General features: G+C 50.3%; 3 protein-coding genes across 3 annotated transcripts; 1 reads left to right on the top strand and 2 right to left on the bottom strand.

Moving 5' to 3' along the window:
- Window positions 1–917: 917 nt before the first annotated feature.
- Window positions 918–2,480, bottom strand: LOC134502512 (inositol 1,4,5-trisphosphate receptor-interacting protein-like 1). The gene has a single exon (XM_063310882.1). The coding sequence runs from the start codon at window positions 2,478–2,480 to the stop codon at window positions 918–920; it is 1,563 nt and encodes a 520-aa protein (XP_063166952.1).
- A 2,240-nt stretch (window positions 2,481–4,720) lies between these two features.
- NEURL3 (neuralized E3 ubiquitin protein ligase 3) lies at window positions 4,721–6,021 on the top strand. Its single transcript, XM_063310881.1, has 2 exons — window positions 4,721–5,278; window positions 5,812–6,021. The coding sequence occupies exons 1-2, from the start codon at window positions 4,721–4,723 to the stop codon at window positions 6,019–6,021; spliced, it is 768 nt and encodes a 255-aa protein (XP_063166951.1).
- Window positions 6,022–7,604: 1,583 nt separating this feature from the next.
- Window positions 7,605–9,183, bottom strand: LOC134502923 (inositol 1,4,5-trisphosphate receptor-interacting protein-like 1). Its single transcript, XM_063311450.1, has one exon. The coding sequence runs from the start codon at window positions 9,181–9,183 to the stop codon at window positions 7,621–7,623; it is 1,563 nt and encodes a 520-aa protein (XP_063167520.1). The 3' UTR covers window positions 7,605–7,620.
- Window positions 9,184–21,929: the final 12,746 nt, after the last annotated feature.

The following is a 21,929-nucleotide window of genomic DNA, read 5'->3' as shown; positions in this document are numbered from 1 at the left end:
TGGTAGCACCTTTTCCAACTCACAAGTTTCATTCAACGATAACATAGCCAGAACCTTGATCTCACCATCATGGCCTCTGTCTTGACTTTTTTTTTGACCATACGCCGTGGACATCCCTGTTGCTGCTGCTGCTGCTGCTGCTGCTGCTGCTGCTGCTAACTTTGCATGAACAAGGGCAATGTTTTTGTGTTCTCTTAAATCTCTGGATTCCTTCCTCTTAGCCTATGCACTCATCCCTGAAAGATGAGGCCTTCTTTTTTTTAATCTCATCTGGAAGAGGGAGGCTTTGCAAGCTTAGTAAGTAGCAAGTAATGAGTACTATCACTAAAAGGCCAAAACAGAATCCAGAATATATTTTTCAACACAATATGCCACTTTTCAAGCATGCTTTAGGTCACGCTGACCAGGAATTTTGGGGGATTGAAGTCCAAAACATCTGGTGGAGGGCACCAACAAGCTTCTACAGCAGAGTGAGTAGCAATATTGCTTGATTTAGAAAGCAGTTTGCTTTCAGGGTGCTCTGCTTCTGCTCCTATCAATGGACTGATGTGTTGTTATGAATCGGTTATGAATCTCCCTTCTACTGATACCATATAAAAGCCACCTTTGGGAAATCTGTGAGATAAATTAGGACCTTGTATCCCTTCCCAGTTTGGAGCAATACTTGTGACAGGCAGCAAGTCGAAGAAATGCCCAAAACAGAATTTCATTTTTTATTACTTAAGAAAGCTCTGATTTCACAGAGAACACAAAGCCCTGTGATGCTTGTTTTAGACTTTCACATGAAATATTGATGCCTCTGCAGATTCCACTGCCTGGGGCTCCAGGAAGTTGCTGAAGAACGCCCTGCCGAAGATGGCAGGGTCTGCTTTGGGTCCGAGGCCAACACCCTGATGTTCCCGGGCTGCCAGGCGTTGCTATTCTCCCGGTGCTAGCCAGAGAGCCCTCACTTGTTCCACCACCTCTGCAAACGCCTTCATTGCCTCCGCATGAAGTCTGCTGTCCTGGGCCAAGGGCTCGAAAAGGTTCAAGGGGGCAGCACTTCGCAGGCTCCTGGGCAGAGGAATTCGAATAGGGAAGGCAAGGTTCCCTACGAGGAAGTGCTGGAGGTATTTTCCTTCCAGGGCACCACGCATGTGCAGGAGGATGTCCTCAAGTCTCAGTGCAAATTGCTCTGGCTCCCAGGAGGACAGAGGCCCCTGAAGCAAGAGGTGCATCAGAGAGGTCTTGTAGTGGTAGTCGGTGAGCACCGGGTTCTTCTTTCCTGGGGTACTGGAGGCTTGGAAGAAGAGGAGGACCTGAAGGCATTTCAGGTGGCAGCTGTCCCTGGGAGCTCGCTGGCCCACCCATTTGAAAAAGAGCAGCTCCTGGACAGCAAAGCTCTGATACCAAGCAGTACCGTTTAGATGGTCTTTCTTGCCACCCTGGGGGGTCAGGAAGACCAGAGAGTCTCCTTGCTGCACCCCAAGTAAAAGGTCAATCAAGATCCCCTTCCCGGATGGGAATTCCAATTTCAGCCGGCAGGTCTTGCCGGACTGCTGGATGGTGAGACTTAAGTTGTACTTCTGGCCAAGGGTATTCCAGGCCTTGCTCACCAGCGCTCGGAACCACTGGGTGGCTTTCTCCCCGTCCAAATGGGAACGGGTGCAAAGGACGTGCAATAGGGAGCCACCTTGCTCTTCCCGGCTCAGCTGTCGCTCCGGGTGGTGAAGGAAGCACACCACGTCCCCCAGCAGCTTCTCTCTCTTGCACACGCAGTCCCTTTCGACCGAGATGTGCCCGTGCTTGCTTGGAGCATCCTGAGAATCACTGGTTTCAGTGTGGAAGGAGTGGCCCTTGGGTGGCGATATGGGCACAAGGACAGAGAACGCTTTGGAAACCTTCTCCACGGGCCATCCTTCAAAGGCACTGCCCACCCCAATGCAGTTCTCCAGCAGAGGAAGTGTGTTTTGAGAGGGAAGGGCGTTCCGGCTCCCTTCCAGCAGATTGTTCACAAACGCCTCCACAAAATCGCACAAGCTGCTCATGCCACTCCCTTCCGTCTCAACGCGGTGGTAGTAAAAATCCTCCAGCAATCTTCGCTTGGAGTCGTAATACGCGGGTTCCAGGTCAGTGTCCTCGTCGCCTTCACTGCTGCTGCTGGAGCTGTCTGTGCTGGAGGCGTAGCCGGGCTCCTGCTCAGTGGTGCGTCTGCAGCATCCGAAGAGGAGGAGGAGGACCAGCCCTACGTAAGGCCACCCGTCCCAGGTTCCGCCTTCCGGTGTTCGCTCACCGCTGCTCCACTGCTCCTGGCTCTGTCCTGGATCCCAGTCCCAGTTCTCCTGATCCAATTCCACCTGCAGGAGCCCCATTTCCCTAGTCAGCCGCACCTCACGCTCCCTGAGACGGTCCCGCGTGGCGGAATCGTTGATGTCACTGACCATGAGGGGGTGGTGGACTAATGCCACGACAGCCAGGAAAATCAGCGGGCCGATGGCCATACCCAAAGCGGTTGTCTCTGGAAGAAAGCACAAATGATAAAAGTGTCCCAATGGGAGCCAAGAAATCACATGCTCTGTGCCTTGCCTGCTCCTTTCTGGCACCCCAGAACAACACTTCCTAAGTCACAATCTGGTTTGAAAGCCCTGGCATTTTCCAGCCTTCGGGGAGCCCCATTGGCTGCTAGTTGCTGCACTAGTAACCCCTGCCCATTGTTACTTGACTGATTGTGAAGTCCCAGCTGGCCTTAAAAGGACATCATCCTCATCATCCTCATCCTCATCTTATGTATTTTCTATCCCGCCTATATTATTTTGATAAATAACTCAAGGCGGCAAGCGTACTGCATACTCCTCCCTCCTCCTCTTTTCCCCACAACAACAACCCTGTGAGGGGAGTCGGGCTGAGAGAGAGTGACTGCCCCAGCCGGCTTCCATGCCTAAGGAGGGACTAGAACTCTCAGTCGCCCGGTTTCTAGCCCAGCACCTTCACCCCTCGACCGAACCTATTAAATCCTCCCCCTCGGCTCCTCAGGCAGCTTTGGAAGCGACACAAGTACAATAACATCACTGAAAGACAAAAAATGGAACACTGTCCTAAAAGCCAGAAGCGAGGAGGGGACCACACTCATTTTCCACCGGGGGGGGGGTGTCTACAATCATAATCGCCCAGTTATTCACCAGCCTAAGATTTCTCAGTAGACTGATGAAAGGATAGAATTTACAAGATTACGCTGTATGACCAAGTACATGAGGGATTGATTTTCAGCCCTCTTAGGTTTTTGGGACCATTTAGAGCTCAAAAGCTAACAGGAAAACCTTAATTTGGGCCTAGAAACAAATTGGCAGACCCAGTTCAAAGGGTGTAGAAGGAGTACCATACATTCAGAAGGAAAGACTCTTCCCAATTTCCTGGTGGTGCATTTCTGGACATTTTTCAGGATAAGGTGAGGCAAGGAATGCATGACAGGGAGCCAGCGTGAACATCCCCACCATACATGGCAAGGAGCTCACCGTTGATTTCCAAACTGTTTTCAGCCCTTAAATACATCCCATCCAGCCAACAGCTCTGCAGTCTTAGCCCAATCCACATTTCCAAACACACCTTACCTCTATTTTACCTGGATCCAGTTTAAGGTCAATTACTACCGTCCACCACAAAGTCACCACAAAGCACCTCTCTCTGGTTTCCTTCCAGCCCCTCCGCTTTGTGGAGCCCACTTTGAATTTAGACCGGGGACATGGGAAGAGGAAGTTGGACTTTAAAGAAGCAGCTTGGGAAGAGGGTTGACGCCTCTGAACTTTGGTCTTGGAGCATACACCTGAGAATACTGAGGAGGGCCAAGAAAACAAACTGATGGATCATCCAACCTATCAACCCAGAGGTCTCGCTCGAGGCACCAATGAGCAGCCTCAAAGGATCCTAGTGAGGACCCTTGCTGCGGAGACCCAGCGCTCGGGAGAAGGCTCAAGGCACTAAGACTGGGAAAGGTGGAAATAAAGAGAAGAAGAGGACGACCAGCAGCGAGGGGGAAGGATTCAGCTACAGGGGCGATGGGGGCACCGCTGGAAGACCAGAAGGACCACCCAGCTGGGGACATGGAGGCGATCTGTCTATGTGGTCTCTAAGAGTGGATGCTGACTTGATGGCACCTAATGAAATCAACAAGAATATACCCCATCAAAGTAAATGTAATAAATCAAAATCGAAACAAAACTACAGCTCATGCCCCCGGGGGGAGGCCCAGATTTGAAGCGCTTGCAAAATTGGGGGTGCTGAGGCTGGCGCAGCAACAACAGCATGATCGGAAGCCATCCCTAACAGCAGCAAATCCGGGTTTTTCTGGAGAAGCTGCTATAAACCTCCAAAGAGCAACTCTGGATCCAAATAAATGTGAAACCAAAATGAGAGTTGCTCCCTAAAAATAAAACCCACCTTTCAGGCAGTTATTTGTTTTTTCCTGAGAGATAGATTAAAATGTAAATATGAAAAGTGCTTTCTTTCTTGCCCAAGCCTAACCCCAGTGAAATCATTTTTTTCAAGGGGCGGTCACACAAATGTACCTATTGTGGCAGCAGCAGTGGGTTGCAGCACCATAGCATTTGGCTCCAGTTTCACTTTCTAACGTAAGTGAGCACATTTGCATAGTTCACTTTTTGTGGTCAAAGACTTTTCACTCCCGGAGGACACGCTTGAAGAGGAACCTTCCTCTTGATTGACATAAAGGGGTCCCATTGTCTCCATGGGATCAGACGGCTGTCTCCAAGCTTCCTACGCTCCTCTATTCTTCCATCCTAACCTCAAAGGATCCCAGGTCATTATGGAGGAATCTTGCCGTAGAGTAAGTAGAAGAGCCTCGTTCCATGATGGTATTGTCTTCTCCAGACGGCCCATAGAACTTTATGAGAAAGTGAGGGTGAAAATCATAGAAGAAGACCGGAAGTGGCAGGGTGGACGACGAGTGGGCTTCACCTGGAAAGATCCCTGTCTTCAGTGTGGTGAATTGCCTCCATTTGTGTGCCCAGACTTGGTCAGTCAAGGGAAGACTTGTGCATGTGTTGTTCCAGATGAATATATAGCAGAAGATACCACTGTCAGCTTCTGGGTGGACAACCAGGGCTGCGTTTGTTGCAGCACCAAGCTTGAGGCAGAAGGGTCCTTCCTCTTCAATGGTGTCTCGGTTGAATCTCCCCTTTGGACTGTTGTGGACGTCTGTGGAAGAACTAAAACAATCCAACCTCTCGGGAAGCAACCGCAGGCTCTACAATTGGCTTTGGATGACTTTTTAGATCAGAGGAGGGTCAGTAGAGTGAAGGACAGGGCTGTTCCTGCCTGGTGAAGCCAGAGGGATCATGGAAGAAACGGACTGCGCAGAGGGGGAAAATGAGGCATGCAATTAAACGTAATCCCCAACTGAAGACGGGGGCGGGCTCTGATCGATTTACATCCTTCAAACCTACATAATTCTTGCCAGGAAGGGGCCAGTGTGCTCCCCTTCCAACTGGGGGAGATCGAGAGAGCTCCGCAGGTAGCATCGAAACACCAGTGTTTTCCAAAGACGCTGTTCTGGGGTGAATCTGTATTGGCCCCAGTGGCCAGCTGGAATTGGCAGGCTGCTGCAAAGCACCTTCCAGCTCTTCGAGTCTCTCCCAAGGCTTAAAACGGTGAGGATCTCTGACCTACTTCGCACCACATCTGGAGAGAGTTGGATGGGAGATATCATCAGCGACTTGATGGCAACTCAGAGGTGACCTTCTGATGAAGACAGCCTACTTAATCACTTCGTGACATCGTCTTTTGCGTGCTGATGCTCATCTTCCCCTCTCCCCTTAGACTAGGGAATACGTGTTGTTCCGAAGTGATTCTACAATAACGACATACAATCTGCAAGGCTTGTTAGGTTTAAGCGTGGGTATGGGGATCTCCCTTATACGTGCAAGAAGAGACAACGTGGACCACGCCCCTGTACTTCCTCTCCATTTCTTCCATGGTGAAACCAAAGGATCCGTGGCCATTGCAGCAAAGCTGGTGGCGAAGCTGTAGCATCAACGGTAGACATGACATTTGTATCCTCTCTATATCTCAGAATAAACATATGGATTCTACAAGTACAGGGTTACCATGTGAGGATCACATCCTTCTTGGGGAAAGAACTTCTGGTGTTGAGCGTAGACGTGGTGGAGCGCCCATTTGTCTTGTACAATGTGTGAAATGGCCCTGTGGGATGAAGGCGTTGGAGAGGCATCTGGGAAAGGCCTACAGCTGCAGCTGAGTATCCCAAAGCCTCTCTTTCCTGCTCCAGGGAACGGCAAGGCTTCCTCCTCTCCCCCTTCACTAACGTGGCCCACTTCAGCCACCTCAAGGCTGACAGCCGATTCCCACTGGTGGAATCAACACGTTCAGCTGCACCTATGTGCTCTGGGAAGGCAGATGTGGTCATGACATATGCGCAAGTCCAGACTTACCCAGGGAAGACAAAAGGCAAGTCCTTCCCCTCTCTAAAGAATAGAATCGTGAAGGGGGAAGAACAAAAAGAAGGTCCTGGAGGGGAGGCAGAAAGAAGGGGGCCTCCCCATCTGCTTGGAACTTCCAGAAAAGCCAGAAGCAAGTCAAATAATATTGAATCAGGAAGGGACGTCTGATTCAAGGAACTACGGCTGGAGTAGATACAGGTAACCAAGTTCCGCTGGAGATGGTAGGAGGAGAGCTGTGTTCAGTTTATGGTGGCAAAACCACAGGAGCCTGGTAGCACCTTTTCCAACTCACAAGTTTCATTCAACGATAACATAGCCAGAACCTTGATCTCACCATCATGGCCTCTGTCTTGACTTTTTTTTTGACCATACGCCGTGGACACCCCTGTTGCTGCTGCTGCTGCTGCTAACTTTGCATGAACAAGGGCAATGTTTTTGTGTTCTCTTAAATCTCTGGATTCCTTCCTCTTAGCCTATGCACTCATCCCTGAAAGATGAGGCCTTCTTTTTTTTAATCTCATCTGGAAGAGGGAGGCTTTGCAAGCTTAGTAAGTAGCAAGTAATGAGTACTATCACTAAAAGGCCAAAACAGAATCCAGAATATATTTTTCAACACAATATGCCACTTTTCAAGCATGCTTTAGGTCACGCTGACCAGGAATTTTGGGGGATTGAAGTCCAAAACATCTGGTGGAGGGCACCAACAAGCTTCTACAGCAGAGTGAGTAGCAATATTGCTTGATTTAGAAAGCAGTTTGCTTTCAGTACGCTCTGCTTCTGCTCCTATCAATGGACTGATGTGTTGTTATGAATCGGTTATGAATCTCCCTTCTACTGATACCATATAAAAGCCACCTTTGGGAAATCTGTGAGATAAATTAGGACCTTGTATCCCTTCCCAGTTTGGAGCAATACTTGTGACAGGCAGCAAGTCGAAGAAATGCCCAAAACAGAATTTCATTTTTTATTACTTAAGAAAGCTCTGATTTCACAGAGAACACAAAGCCCTGTGATGCTTGTTTTAGACTTTCACATGAAATATTGATGCCTCTGCAGATTCCACTGCCTGGGGCTCCAGGAAGTTGCTGAAGAACGCCCTGCCGAAGATGGCAGGGTCTGCTTTGGGTCCAAGGCCAACACCCTGATGTTCCCGGGCTGCCAGGCGTTGCTATTCTCCCGGTGCTAGCCAGAGAGCCCTCACTTGTTCCACCACCTCTGCAAACGCCTTCATTGCCTCCGCATGAAGGCTGCTGTCCTGGGCCAAGGGCTCGAAAAGGTTCAAGGGGGCAGCACTTCGCAGGCTCCTGGGCAGAGGAATTCGAATAGGGAAGGCAAGGTTCCCTACGAGGAAGTGCTGGAGGTATTTTCCTTCCAGGGCACCACGCATGTGCAGGAGGATGTCCTCAAGTCTCAGTGCAATTTGCTCTGGCTCCCAGGAGGACAGAGGCCCCTGAAGCAAGAGGTGCATCAGAGAGGTCTTGTAGTGGTAGTCGGTGAGCACCGGGTTCTTCTTTCCTGGGGTACTGGAGGCTTGGAAGAAGAGGAGGACCTGAAGGCATTTCAGGTGGCAGCTGTCCCTGGGAGCTCGCTGGCCCACCCATTTGAAAAAGAGCAGCTCCTGGACAGCAAAGCTCTGATACCAAGCAGTACCGTTTAGATGGTCTTTCTTGCCACCCTGGGGGGTCAGGAAGACCAGAGAGTCTCCTTGCTGCACCCCAAGTAAAAGGTCAATCAAGATCCCCTTCCCGGATGGGAATTCCAATTTCAGCCGGCAGGTCTTGCCGGACTGCTGGATGGTGAGACTTAAGTTGTACTTCTGGCCAAGGGTATTCCAGGCCTTGCTCACCAGCGCTCGGAACCACTGGGTGGCTTTCTCCCCGTCCAAATGGGAACGGGTGCAAAGGACGTGCAATAGGGAGCCACCTTGCTCTTCCCGGCTCAGCTGTCGCTCCGGGTGGTGAAGGAAGCACACCACGTCCCCCAGCAGCTTCTCTCTCTTGCACACGCAGTCCCTTTCGACCGAGATGTGCCCGTGCTTGCTTGGAGCATCCTGAGAATCACTGGTTTCAGTGTGGAAGGAGTGGCCCTTGGGTGGCGATATGGGCACAAGGACAGAGAACGCTTTGGAAACCTTCTCCACGGGCCATCCTTCAAAGGCACTGCCCACCCCAATGCAGTTCTCCAGCAGAGGAAGTGTGTTTTGAGAGGGAAGGGCGTTCCGGCTCCCTTCCAGCAGATTGTTCACAAACGCCTCCACAAAATCGCACAAGCTGCTCATGCCACTCCCTTCCGTCTCAACGCGGTGGTAGTAAAAATCCTCCAGCAATCTTCGCTTGGAGTCGTAATACGCGGGTTCCAGGTCAGTGTCCTCGTCGCCTTCACTGCTGCTGCTGGAGCTGTCTGTGCTGGAGGCGTAGCCGGGCTCCTGCTCAGTGGTGCGTCTGCAGCATCCGAAGAGGAGGAGGAGGACCAGCCCTACGTAAGGCCACCCGTCCCAGGTTCCGCCTTCCGGTGTTCGCTCACCGCTGCTCCACTGCTCCTGGCTCTGTCCTGGATCCCAGTCCCAGTTCTCCTGATCCAATTCCACCTGCAGGAGCCCCATTTCCCTAGTCAGCCGCACCTCACGCTCCCTGAGACGGTCCCGCGTGGCGGAATCGTTGATGTCACTGACCATGAGGGGGTGGTGGACTAATGCCACGACAGCCAGGAAAATCAGCGGGCCGATGGCCATACCCAAAGCGGTTGTCTCTGGAAGAAAGCACAAATGATAAAAGTGTCCCAATGGGAGCCAAGAAATCACATGCTCTGTGCCTTGCCTGCTCCTTTCTGGCACCCCAGAACAACACTTCCTAAGTCACAATCTGGTTTGAAAGCCCTGGCATTTTCCAGCCTTCGGGGAGCCCCATTGGCTGCTAGTTGCTGCACTAGTAACCCCTGCCCATTGTTACTTGACTGATTGTGAAGTCCCAGCTGGCCTTAAAAGGACATCATCCTCATCATCCTCATCATCATCTTATGTATTTTCTATCCCGCCTATATTATTTTGATAAATAACTCAAGGCGGCAAGCGTACTGCATACTCCTTCCTCCTCCTCTTTTCCCCACAACAACAACCCTGTGAGGGGAGTCGGGCTGAGAGAGAGTGACTGCCCCAGCCGGCTTCCATGCCTAAGGAGGGACTAGAACTCTCAGTCACCCGGTTTCTAGCCCAGCACCTTCACCCCTCGACCGAACCTATTAAATCCTCCCCCTCGGCTCCTCAGGCAGCTTTGGAAGCGACACAAGTACAATAACATCACTGAAAGACAAAAAATGGAACACTGTCCTAAAAGCCAGAAGCGAGGAGGGGACCACACTCATTTTCCACCGGGGGGGTGTGTGTCTACAATCATAATCGCCCAGTTATTCACCAGCCTAAGATTTCTCAGTAGACTGATGAAAGGATAGAATTTACAAGATTATGCTGTATGACCAAGTACATGAGGGATTGATTTTCAGCCCTCTTAGGTTTTTGGGACCATTTAGAGCTCAAAAGCTAACAGGAAAACCTTAATTTGGGCCTAGAAACAAATTGGCAGACCCAGTTCAAAGGGTGTAGAAGGAGTACCATACATTCAGAAGGAAAGACTCTTCCCAATTTCCTGGTGGTGCATTTCTGGACATTTTTCAGGATAAGGTGAGGCAAGGAATGCATGACAGGGAGCCAGTCTTGACTTTTTCTTTTTTTTTTGACCATATGATATGGACAGCCCTGTTGCTGCTGCTGCTATGTTTGGTAATAAAAATCCTCCAGCAATTTTTGCTTGGATTTGTAATTTTCAGGTTCCAGATCAGTGTCCTTATCGTCTTCGTTGGTGGTGCTGCTGCAGCTGGAGCTGGAATTTCAAAGGGGGGACAGCATAGGAGGAAGAGCCTGGCTTGTTGTTTATTCGTTTAGTCGCTTCCAACTCTTCGTGACTTCATGGACCAGCCCACGCCAGAGCTTCCTGTCGGTCGTCAACACTCCCAGTTCCCCCAGGGACGAGTCCGTCAGCTCTAGAATATCATCCATCCATCTTGCCCTTGGTCGGCCCCTCTTCCTTTTGCCTTCCACTCTCCCTAGCATCAGCATCTTCTCCAGGGTGTCCTGTCTTCTCATTATGTGGCCAAAGTATTTCAGTTTTGCCTTTAATATCATTCCCTCAAGTGAGCAGTCTGGCTTTATTTCCTGGAGGATGGACTGGTTGGATCTTCTTGCAGTCCAAGGCACTCTCAGAATTTTCCTCCAACACCACAGTTCAAAAGCATCGATCTTCCTTCGCTCAGCCTTCCTTATGGTCCAGCTCTCGCAGCCATATGTTACTACAGGGAACACCATTGCTTTAACTATGCGGGCCTTTGTTGTCAGTGTGATGTCTCTGCTCTTAACTATTTTATCGAGATTTGTCATTGCTCTTCTCCCAAGGATTAAGCGTCTTCTGATTTCCTGACTGCAGTCAGCATCTGCAGTAATCTTTGCACCTAGGAATACAAAGTCTTTCACTGCTTCTACATTTTCTCCCTCTATTTGCCAGTTATCAATCAAGCTGGTTGCCATAATCTTGGTTTTTTTGAGGTTTAGCTGCAAGCCAGCTTTTGCACTTTCTTCTTTCACCTTCATCATAAGGCTCCTCAGTTCCTCTTCACTTTCAGCCATCAAAGTGGTATCATCTGCATATCTGAGATTGTTAATGTTTCTTCCAGAGATTTTAACTCCAGCCTTGGATTCCTCAAGGCCAGCTTGTCGCATGATGTGTTCTGCATACAGGTTGAATAGGTAGGGTGAGAGTATACAGCCCTGCCGTACTCCTTTCCCAATCTTAAACCAGTCTGTTGTTCCGTGGTCTGTTCTTACTGTTGCTACTTGGTCGTTATACAGATTCTTCAGGAGGCATACAAGATGACTTGGTATCCCCATACCACTAAGAACTTGCCACAATTTGTTATGGTCCACACAGTCAAAGGCTTTAGAATAGTCAATAAAACAGAAATAGATGTTTTTCTGAAACTCCCTGGCTTTTTCCATTATCCAGCGGATATTGGCAATTTGGTCTCTAGTTCCTCTGCCTTTTCTAAACCCAGCTTGTGCATCTGGCAATTCTCGCTCCATGAACTGCTGAAGTCTACCTTGCAGGATCTTGAGCATTACCTTACTGGCATGTGAAATGAGTGCCACTGTTCGATAGTTTGAACATTCTTTAGTGTTTCCCTTTTTTGGTATGGGGATATAAGTTGATTTTTTCCAGTCTGATGGCCATTCTTGTGTTTTCCAAATTTGCTGGCATATAGCATGCATTACCTTGACAGCATCATCTTGCAAGATTTTGAACAGTTCAGCTGGGATGCCGTCGTCTCCTGTTGCCTTGTTATTAGCAATGCTTCTTAAGGCCCACTCAACCTCACTCTTCAGGATGTCTGGCTCTAGCTCACCGACCACACCGTCAAAGCTATCCCCGATATTGTTATCCTTCCTATACAGGTCTTCTGTATATTCTTGCCACCTTTTCTTGATCTCTTCTGCTTCTGTTAGGTCCTTGCCATCTTTGTTTTTGATCATACCCATTTTGGCCTGGAATTTACCTCCAATGTTTCTAATTTTCTGGAAGAGGTCTCTTGTCCTTCCTATTCTATTGTCTTCTTCCACTTCCGCGCATTGCTTGTTTAAAAATAATTCCTTATCTCTTCTGGCTAACCTCTGGAATTTTGCATTTAATTGGGCATATCTCCCCCTATCACTGTTGCCTTTTGCTTTCCTTCTTTCTTGGGCTACTTCTAGTGTCTCAGCAGACAGCCATTTTGCCTTCTTGGTTTTCTCTTTCTTTGGGATGTATTTTGTTGCCGCCTCCTGAACAATGCTGCCAACTTCTGTCCATAGTTCTTCCGGGACCCTATCTACTAAGTCCAGTCCCTTAAATCTATTCTTCACCTCCACTGCATATTCCTTAGGAATATTAGTGAGCTCATATCTAGCTGATCTGTGGGTCTTCCCTAATCTCTTTAGTCTGATCCTAAATTGTGCAATAAGAAGTTCGTGATCTGAACTACAGTCAGCTCCAGGCCTTGTTTTTACCGACTGTACAGATGTCCGCCACCTTTGGCTGCAAAGGATGTAATCAATCTGATTTCGGTGTTGTCCATCTGGTGAAGTCCATGTATAAAGCCGTCTCTTAGGTTGTTGGAAGAGAGTGTTTGTTATGCAGAGTGAATTGTCTTGGCAAAATTCTATCAGCCTGTGTCCTGCTTCGTTTTGTTCTCCCAGGCCATACTTACCTGTAATTCGAGGTGTCATTTGACTGCCCACCTTAGCATTCCAGTCTCCTGTGATGAAAATAACATCTCTTTTAGGCGTGTTGTCCAGTAGGTGCTGCAGATCCTCATAGAACTGCTCTACTTCAGCTTCTTCAGCATTTGTGGTTGGGGCGTATATTTGGATCACTGTGATGTTAGATGGCTTGCCCTGAATTCGAATTGAGATCATTCTGTCGTTTTTTGGGTTGTATCCAAGCACTGCTTTCGCCACTTTACTATTAATTATGAAGGCTACTCCATTTCTTCTGTGGTCCTCTTGTCCGCAGTAGTAGATCTGGTGGTCATTTGATGTGAAGTGGCCCATTCCAGTCCATTTCAGTTCACTGATGCCCAAAATGTCAATCTTTAATCTTGACATCTCCCCAATAACCACATCCAATTTGCCCTGGCTCATAGATCTTACATTCCAGGTTCCAATGGTGTGTTGATCCTTAGAACATCGGATTCGCCGTTCACCACCAGCACCGTCGGCCGCTAGCCGTCCTTTCGGCTTTGAGCTAGCTGCGTCATCACGTCTGGGGCTAGTTGAGCTCATCCTCTGTTCCTCCCCAGTAGCATTTTGACCATCTTCCGACCTGGGGGTCTCATCTTCCGATGGTATACCGACATATCTCTGGTTGTACTGATCCATTTAGTTTTCACGGCAAGAATACTGAGGTGGGTTGCCATTACCTTCCCCAGGGATCGCATTTAGTCTGACCTCTCTGTCATGACCTTCCCGTCTTGGGTGGCCCTTCACGGTTTAGCTCATGGCATCATTGAGGTGCTCAAGCTCCAGCACCACGACAAGGTAACGATCCTTTGCTGAAGAAGAGCCTGGCTACCACATCTTAATAGTCAGAAGGCCAGAGGAGGGTTTGAATTCAGTGCAGTAAGCATAGAGCTACCAGTAATAGGCTACAAAACTCTCTTTGACCGTAGGATGGCACCAAAGAGGGTGTTTTATGTCCCTTTGCTGCCATCTAGTGGTTTTCTGAAGTTTTGAAGCACAGATACAGGAGCCCTGGCTTAGCATGTTGTGCAACATGAGCTGTCCTGTCAAGAGTAATGGGACCTAACTTCTTTCCCACACCCTGTGAGTAGACTAATGTAGATATTGGATAGATGCATTTGTGCAACCTGCTAGCCTCGATTCGAATAGGGTCAGTGGTTCAGTATGTGTGAGAAAACTTGTTTGCCTTTTGTGTATTGTGTGACCCAAGCTGTAACAGCAACAGAGCAAGAGGGCGTTCCTACCTTGCAAGACCGAGTGATGTGCTCAGGGTTATTACACCTTGGCCAGGGAGGAGACGCAATGAGAGCAGGGGTAAAGTGGGCCCAGGGTAAATTGTACAGACAGTTTGTGGGGAGGGGAGGGAGGGGGGGAGAGGCACAATGAGCCTGCCACAAAATGCATTTGGGCCCGAGCATTAGAGTCAAATGCCAACGCTGCTTCCTAAAGGCTTGGGAGTCAGCACGGCTGTTGACACCTGCTCACGCTGGGGTGTAAATCCACAGCAACGCCACTAAAGTCTGTGAAGGACTCCAAATTTAACTTAACGCATGGCCGTGCCCCTGAATTCTCCACCCACTCTCTTTCTCCGACTCCAGAGTCCTTCTCTAAGTCTTCTTATGAGGTGTCCCATTGCAGAGGAATAAAATGGCAATTATGGGCATGTCATGGGAGGGCTATACAGCAGGGGGTGGGCAACAGGATCGGAGCCGGCCACGTTAACTGAGACCTTATCCCTGGAGCAGCTCAAGGGAGGAGGAGGAGGAGGAGGACAAGGGATCAGCTCCATTTGCGGTGACACCGTGGCCCTTCTCTCTTCCAAATAAACATCCGCACACTGCCGGATCTTCCCTGGATTGAAGCTCATTCCAGGAAGGCCCGGAGCAAAATGCAGGGTCTCTAGATGGCAACGTGGAGGCAGGGAAGAGCTTGGTTTTCCCCTTGAGAAAGGCAGTCCACTTCCTGCCTGTGGACTGATGATGGGGTGACCAGCGGTAGTCACTGGAATGGATTTGGGCCAGGAGGTTCCGATTGTGTGCCTTTGCGCGTTTGGATGGAGGCTTTCAGCGGAGAAATGGGTCCCTCCAGGCACGGCGCTCATTTTATTCTCAGCGCTGCAAAAAATGGGAAAGAAATCACCCTGATCTTTCTCCCCAGGGCTTTCAAGGAATGCAGTGAATGCTTAAGGCCTCTGCAAGGCTCGAGGCACTGATTTTGCTCCCTAAAATCACCTCTCCCCCCCCCCCACCGCCACATAAAACAGCTGCAAAAATTTCATCCCTATCTCGGTGCCTCTGGGAGAGCTCCAGACCAGCGTTTCTCAAACTTGGCAACTTTAAATGGGTCCCAGATGGCCTAGTGAGAGGTGGACACCACTTCTTACGTAAGGCAGCCATTTGAAGAAAATTGCATTTCCTCAGGAATTTTGCTCCCTTTATACTGGGAGGGGGGTAAAAGTTAAAAAAGGGGCTGGGGCTTTGCTCAAGCAATCTCAGCTGCCTAACTGATTTTTTTACCTTCCCGTAGACACTCTTGCCTTTATGACTTCTGGTTTTCAGTTCACAGGAAGCGGTTTAAGAGGAACCTTTAAACCGAGCCTTCGCTTAATACTGTAGAGATACTTCTATGGAAATGCACATAAAAAGAGACAACTATAAATTGCACTGTGACAGAACAGATTTCCTCACTTCTGTCCGAATATAACGCAGGCAAGCTCCAAGAACAGCAGCTGCACGTCCAGTGAAGACCACCAACGGTCCAGCCCTGGAGGCCTTTGTTCACACGGACAAAAGGCGAAGATGTGTTTGGCTCATTTGTGGCTCAGAGTGCTACGTTGACCCAAAGTGTAGTCGGTTTTCGGTTCAACGTACTGTGTGAACCCAAGCAGCCTCGGTCTCCCACTCCAGCACAACGCAGCGCTGCTCATGCGAACGGGAGTCCAGCCCCTCTTCCCATAATCCACAGCTCTGGCCAGGTAAGTTCGGCTCCCTGCTTTTTCCTTCTCAGACGAATTTGGATCTCTTGCGCATCTCACCTCTCGGGGGCCTTCTTTTCCACCTTTTGTGCTTGGTGATCAAGGCACAGTCCCCACACTAGCAGCCCTAGTTTGCGCATCGCGGCCCACAAGAACTGAGCTGCAGGAGGACAACTGCGACGTCACGGAGACGGGTGAAATCAAGCGTGGCCCCTCTCCAGCAGCCGTCTTTCTACCCCGCTGAGGGGGAGGGTCCGCAGCACCACGTCCCGGTCCCTGGACTCTGAGGGACCCTTGGAGCATGCTCAGCGTTCCCGGCCGGGCCGGGCACTGCTCTCAGGCAGCTGGCTGGCAAGGGGGCAGGGCAAAGGAGGAAGGCAGTGAGCACCACTGGAATCCTTCTCCACAGAGCTGGCTTAAAAGGCAGAAGGAGCAGGGCGGGTGGGCCCAAGGGAGCCGGCCACCGGTTGGCTCGGCTTGGCTTCCTGCCCCTCCTGTAGCAATGTTAACGGTGGACCCCTGAACACTGTCCCACCACAGCTTCAAGGGAGGTACCATTGGCGACACTTTCCCCCTCGTTCTGAGGTGGGGGGGTCAGGTAACCTGTGCATGGATGACGGGAGGTGTGTGAAACAGACGCTCGCTCCTCCCTGGTCATCAGCCAGCCTCCGATGCAGCCGTTCCTCACCCAACGTTTCCACCGTTCCTTGAGATCCATCACGTCCCCGTGGCTTTCAGTCAGTTATGGGGGAGGAAGGGGTAACTTTTTCTGCAACTCCATGTTTTTGCGACACCAAAATAGCATCAGTGCGAAGTCTTCACCTTCAGATGCAGCTGCTCTGTTTTTCCTTGTTGCACTACAGGTAGTCCTCGACTTACAATCACAACTGGGACAGGAACTTCTGTTGCTAAGCAAGGCAGTTGTGAAGTGAGTCACACCCAATTTTACAACCTTTTTTGCTGTGGTCGTTAAGCGAATCTGGCTTCCCTCATGGACTTTGCTTGTCGGAAGCCAGCTGCAGGGTTGCAAATGGTGATCGTGTGACCCCAGAATGCTGGAACTGTCGTAAGGGTGAGCCGGTTGCCAAGCGCCTGAATTTTGATCATGTGACCGCAGGGATGGTGCGGCGGTCATAAGTGCGAGGACCGGTTGTAAGTCGCTCTTTCCAGTGCCATCGTAACCTTGAGCGGTCGCTAAACGAATGATCGTAAGTCAAGGACTACCATATCCTGAAAATAACAAGAGGTATTGAGCTCGGGGTTTGTTGCCTATTTGTCAATTTCCCTTTATTTGTCAGTTTCAACCTGCTCCACCCTTCCTTGTGGGGTCAAGAGAGCTGGCAAGAGAGCAGCTACTCCATTTCGGTTACCCCACTCTAGAGGATATAACTAGTTTCACAGTCAGAGTAAGATTTGCCTCCTTCCCCTCTGCCCTAGTGTCTTCCTCTGCGCGTACAACTGTAGCATTAGAATTAGTTGCTTCTCGCGGAATTGAAAAACATCTGCAGATGCATGCTTAAGATTGGGAGCCATCTTCCCATATGTGTCTTTATTTTCACCTTGTTTTTAATTTGTGAGGTGTCCAAATGGGGAGCTGGAGGAGGAGCAGATCAGCCATCCTAGGAAAGCCATGGTGGAGCCCCCAGGTGGTGGAACTGCACAGTGATGCCAAGTGACTACTTGGTGCTGTGACCCCACCTGTTCCTGCTGGCTTGTGACGTGCTGAAGAGGGACAGCAGCAAAGGTCATCCTTTCGCATGCCACAATGGCCAGACGGCACGATTCGGCAGGGAATCACAACAGACGGAAGAGGCAGGACTGGGAGTGGCGAGGGGGACGTCCAATTTTACGATGGTGTTTTGGGCTGATACAAGGAGTGGATTCAGCACAAAGTCAAGGTGGGGAAATGGCCTGCAAAGACTGGTGGTTTCAATGTGCTGTGCCTTGATGTGTCCGAACACGTCCCCCCGGGAAGTATCAAGGCCAGGGTGACGTTACTCCCTCAGCCGCTGCATCCTGATCATACAGTGCCCCCAAACCACTTTGGTTAAGTTGTGGCAACTTTGCTCTGCCAGTTCAAAGCAGGGCACCACAGAGTTCCTAGAAGTCCTTCAAAGGGCCCTTGGTGCAAACTTTTGGGGAAGTTGTCCCCCCCCAAGAAGGGTGACCCAGCCCCAGCCTCACTGTGGTGCACTCCACAAAATTGTGGGCTGAAACAGGGTGGGACCTCCCTGATGTCATCCCCTCCCTCCACCCTCAGTTCCATGAGACCCCAACCCACAATTCGTGCAACCGGCTCCATCTACCAGGGAGAGTCTGAGTCAGAGGCCATGTTGTTCCAACTGGGCTCCTTACAGATGGGGGGGGGGGATAAGGGACGTGGTACCCAAGTGCAACAGGAAGGTGTAACATGACAATGGCCAGTGCATTTGCAGCTGGGAGTAGCGGGTCCCTCTTGAGGCACTGTGTGGCCAAGAACTGTTGAATATCCTTTACGGGTTTATTGATGCCAAGGCCGATGTTCTGTGCCTCGCTGTGCCAAGCGGGGGCTGAGCGTTCAGCAATTCCAAATCCCGTCCTTACTGAGGCTGGCTTGGGTTACGTGGGTCCCTTGTAATGGCAGCCAGCTAATCCCAGCCCCTTTCGCTGGGATTACTGTCAATCACAGTCCATACCCTTTGGGTCCAATTGGTGCCCCTCCTTCTCTGGGGCTGGATGGGGTGCGCATTTCCACTGGACCGCAGACCCCCCTGCCCCTGAAGGCCTGTCATCGCGGCTATAAATAACGTGGCTTGTTTGCAGAAGAACAAATTTAGCTTGTCCGAAAGGTCAAAGTGGCAGGGAGCCCAGCCGAGCTCCAAACAGTCTTCCATTAAAATGGTTCTCGTGCTTGAGTTTCCCAGCCAAAGGAGGAGAAGGCTCAGGCCACGGAAGGTGGAGAGGGGCAGGCAGGAACCCACGGGACTCTCTGGCGTCTGTCTTCTTCCTTTGCCCTGTCCGCCCATATTCCGCCTGAGCTGTATCACGACAGAGCGACGGGATGGGGGTCCCACAGGACAGCTTGTTCCAAAGTACAAAGAGCACCCCATTTACTCAGAAAGCTAACCTGTCGGAAAGAAGGGGAGGAGTACTGCCATCTTCCCAACACACTAGCACTCTATCCCAGCGGACTGATTTCCAAATGGAGAAGCACCCATTCCTTACCCATGGCCTGAAGCAGCAGACCCAAATCGATCCTCTCGGTGAGGAGGCAGCCTTGAAGAAGAAGGCCTGTTAGTTACACGGCACCCTTACCGTTATTTACAACCAAGAAACCCCCACTGGATGGTATCAAAGGCCAACTCATCCCTCACTCTCCTTTCAGCAGAGGCTAGCCAAGGACTTCTGGCAAGCAAGATGTGACAGGAATGGTCTTTTCCTCTTCTGCAGCACTCAATATTCATCGTTGTTTCTGCTCATGGAGGTTCCATTTTGCCGGGCAGCTAGTATCCACTGGCAGTCTTATCCCGTACAGCCCTATTGAAGCATTCTAAATCCTACTTCAGTTTACGGAGATCAAAGATGGACGTTTTGCCCCCTCATCCATGGCTTCAACCTCTGTTGGTTGAATCCCAACTGTCAACAACAGTAAACCCTTCTCTTCTCACGGAGAGCGATGAGGACATCAACAAAGCCCGAGGAGGGCAATTTCCTGCTCTCCCTGCTAAGATTATCACATGAGGGTGAATTTGTCCCATCTGCTTCTAAAGCCATCTCTGACACCTTGTCACTCTTTGGGCTGTAATCCACAGCTGGACTAAGTCTTTATTCGGAGCAAAAAGGGGCATGCGAGCTCTTGAGGGCTCCAGAAGAATTCATGACGCAAGATGTGACAGAAATTAGGGGATGGGGGCATCTAAAAAATTAGGCCAAATGTCACAGCCACAAAGTCTGCAGTTCAAATATCTCAAGATACTGCATGGTAGTAACTTCTGGTCTACCTTCTGAACCTTTCTGCATCTTCTTCATCCCCTGCTTTTATGGATGTGATGGGTCAATACAGCCAAGATGGCCTTGATGTGTTTTTGGCCACGTTGAGAAGCCCTTAACTGTTGTATGAAGTAATACCTCTTGTCCCAAACAGACCTCCTGTCACAGGACCCTGCTGTCCCACAAGATAGGGGACCACTGATCCAAATTACTGTGTTTAAGTGGAACTAAGCAAAATCCCCACCGACTTTGTTCACTGAATATTTTTGTTGTGGCTGCTCAGTCATTACACCTCGTGACCTCATGAACTTCATTTCACCCGATTGCCAATAATTGCACCTTCAAGTTCTTGCAAGCTGCTGCTTGTGTCACCAGGAGCAGGATCTAATCACCTTGTCTTCTTCTGGGCGGCTTTTCCAAGCATCGGGGACTTCTCCAACGACTTTTGCCTTCACGTTATCTGTCCAAAAATATTAAAGCCTTAGCTTCATTCTTAGTGCTTCCAGTAAAAAGTCTGGTTTTACTGCATCTGATCTTGCATGTATTTATTTTTGGGTTTTGTGTACTGTTGCTTAGCATGTTATATGAACTCAGTCCATTTGGCTGTTTGTGGCAGGGCTATAATATCCATTCTGCACAAATCTGGATACCCGCTGGACGGCAGCAAAGTCAGACAGAAAACTCCAACTCTGTGTTGCTGCCATCTAGTGATCACCGTGCATTTTGCAGCCCACGGACGATAGCACCAGTAGAGGGCTCAGTGGCAAGCCCAGAAGGTGGGTTCATTCCTTCACTTGGTTAAGCGTGTTGTGCATCCCAGCCCATCCAGGCTTTCCGGCACAGTCACCCCGCTCTGCTGTACTCGGTGCCTGGGGAGCAGGAGCTACACAGAGTTCGGGAACGTAGTTTTAATGCGTATCTCTGGTAAATACAGAACCTTGGGAATTACAGGAGGAGTTTCCTACCCCCACTGATAATGAGTTCATTAGGGCAGAGGCTCTTTGAATGACAGGAAACTCTTCGGGGGGTGCACAGAGGGTAGAGTCCAAACTGAAGGCAGCAGCTGCGATAGTATAGCACATTCCGTCACAAGTATGATTTGACGGCAGAACTTCCATCACACCACCGCGGCCTCCCTCCTGACTTTCCCCACCATACCCTGCAGACATCCCTGGCAACGCTTCTCCCCTTGTTCCCTGCAGCTGCGCCGAGTCGCCCCTTACGAGGCAAGGCGCCCACAGATGCCCCTCTGTCTCTTGGGTGCTCAGGCCTCCTCTCCTTTGCGTTCCTCTTCCAGCCTCCCGCAATCCCTCACCGCAAGACGCAGCAGGGGAGAACCTGGGCCGCTGCGAAGGCCCTTGTGCGAGCCCAAAGAACGAGAGAGCCAAGAACGTTCCCAGGGGAGGAACGGATAGACAGCTGGGTCTCCTCAGTGAGGCCAACTCCCAGGGACGGCACGGATGATGCTCTCCCTCCTAACTGTGCCGCTTGGGCTCCTCCTGTAACCGCAGGCCCAGTTGCCAGAGGAGTGAAATGAAACCGTATCAGCTGCACTGATTAGAGAACCAGATCAGAGGGGCCGGGGCCGAGGTGCAAGAGCAGCCGCCAACTGCCCCATTTTCTGCTTCTTGACGGTTTCTGCCCACTCTCTCTTCCACCTCCCCAGAATCTCTCACAGCACTCTCCATCTTTCCTGCACCCATAATCACGGCTGGATTGCTGCAGGACGGAAGCACCTAGAGAACCTGGTCTTCAGAGGAGACGGGGAATAGGGAGGAGTTGACTGAGATCCCAGGGAAGGTGAAACAGGTGAATGACGACTAGCCCATCTCTGGCGAAGGGGAACATCAGCTCCAAGCATCAGATTCCTCTTTCCTCAGAAAGGCTGGTGGTTGTCCTGGGCTAGTCCTGCCTTGCTCTCACCTTCTCGCTGGCTGAGAGTATAAAATGGGAAGAAGAGGGCATCTAGGGGAGGTGTGAGCAAGTTTCTTGGAATAGCTCCCTAGGATCTGCCCTCCAAAATGTTGGTGGACCCAGGACAAAAAAAATATTTCATTTATGTTAATGTGCATTGAATTGGCTACCAATATGTTTCTGGGTGCACTTCAAGGTGCTGGTCACAGTGCCACTTTAAGGGCCTCTACAACTTGGCCATAAGGGACGCGGTGGCGCTGCGGGTTAAACCGCTGAGCTGTCGATCGGAAGGTCGGCGGTT

This window comes from Candoia aspera, chromosome 9, assembly GCF_035149785.1.
Source record: "Candoia aspera isolate rCanAsp1 chromosome 9, rCanAsp1.hap2, whole genome shotgun sequence".
Lineage (NCBI taxonomy): Eukaryota > Metazoa > Chordata > Lepidosauria > Squamata > Boidae > Candoia > Candoia aspera.
This window is presented reverse-complemented; position numbering and strand designations above follow the sequence as displayed.

Bases quoted from the DNA above. Each gene is read 5' to 3' on its own strand.
- LOC134502512 (XM_063310882.1), bottom strand. From the start codon at position 2,480: ATGGCCATCGGCCCGCTGATTTTCCTGGCTGTCGTGGCATTAGTCCAC.
- NEURL3 (XM_063310881.1), top strand. From the start codon at position 4,721: ATGGGATCAGACGGCTGTCTCCAAGCTTCCTACGCTCCTCTATTCTTC. The intron at 5,279-5,811 runs GTCAGTAGAGTG...CTCTCCCCTTAG, and splicing joins ACTTTTTAGATCAGAGGAGG to ACTAGGGAATACGTGTTGTT.
- LOC134502923 (XM_063311450.1), bottom strand. From the start codon at position 9,183: ATGGCCATCGGCCCGCTGATTTTCCTGGCTGTCGTGGCATTAGTCCAC.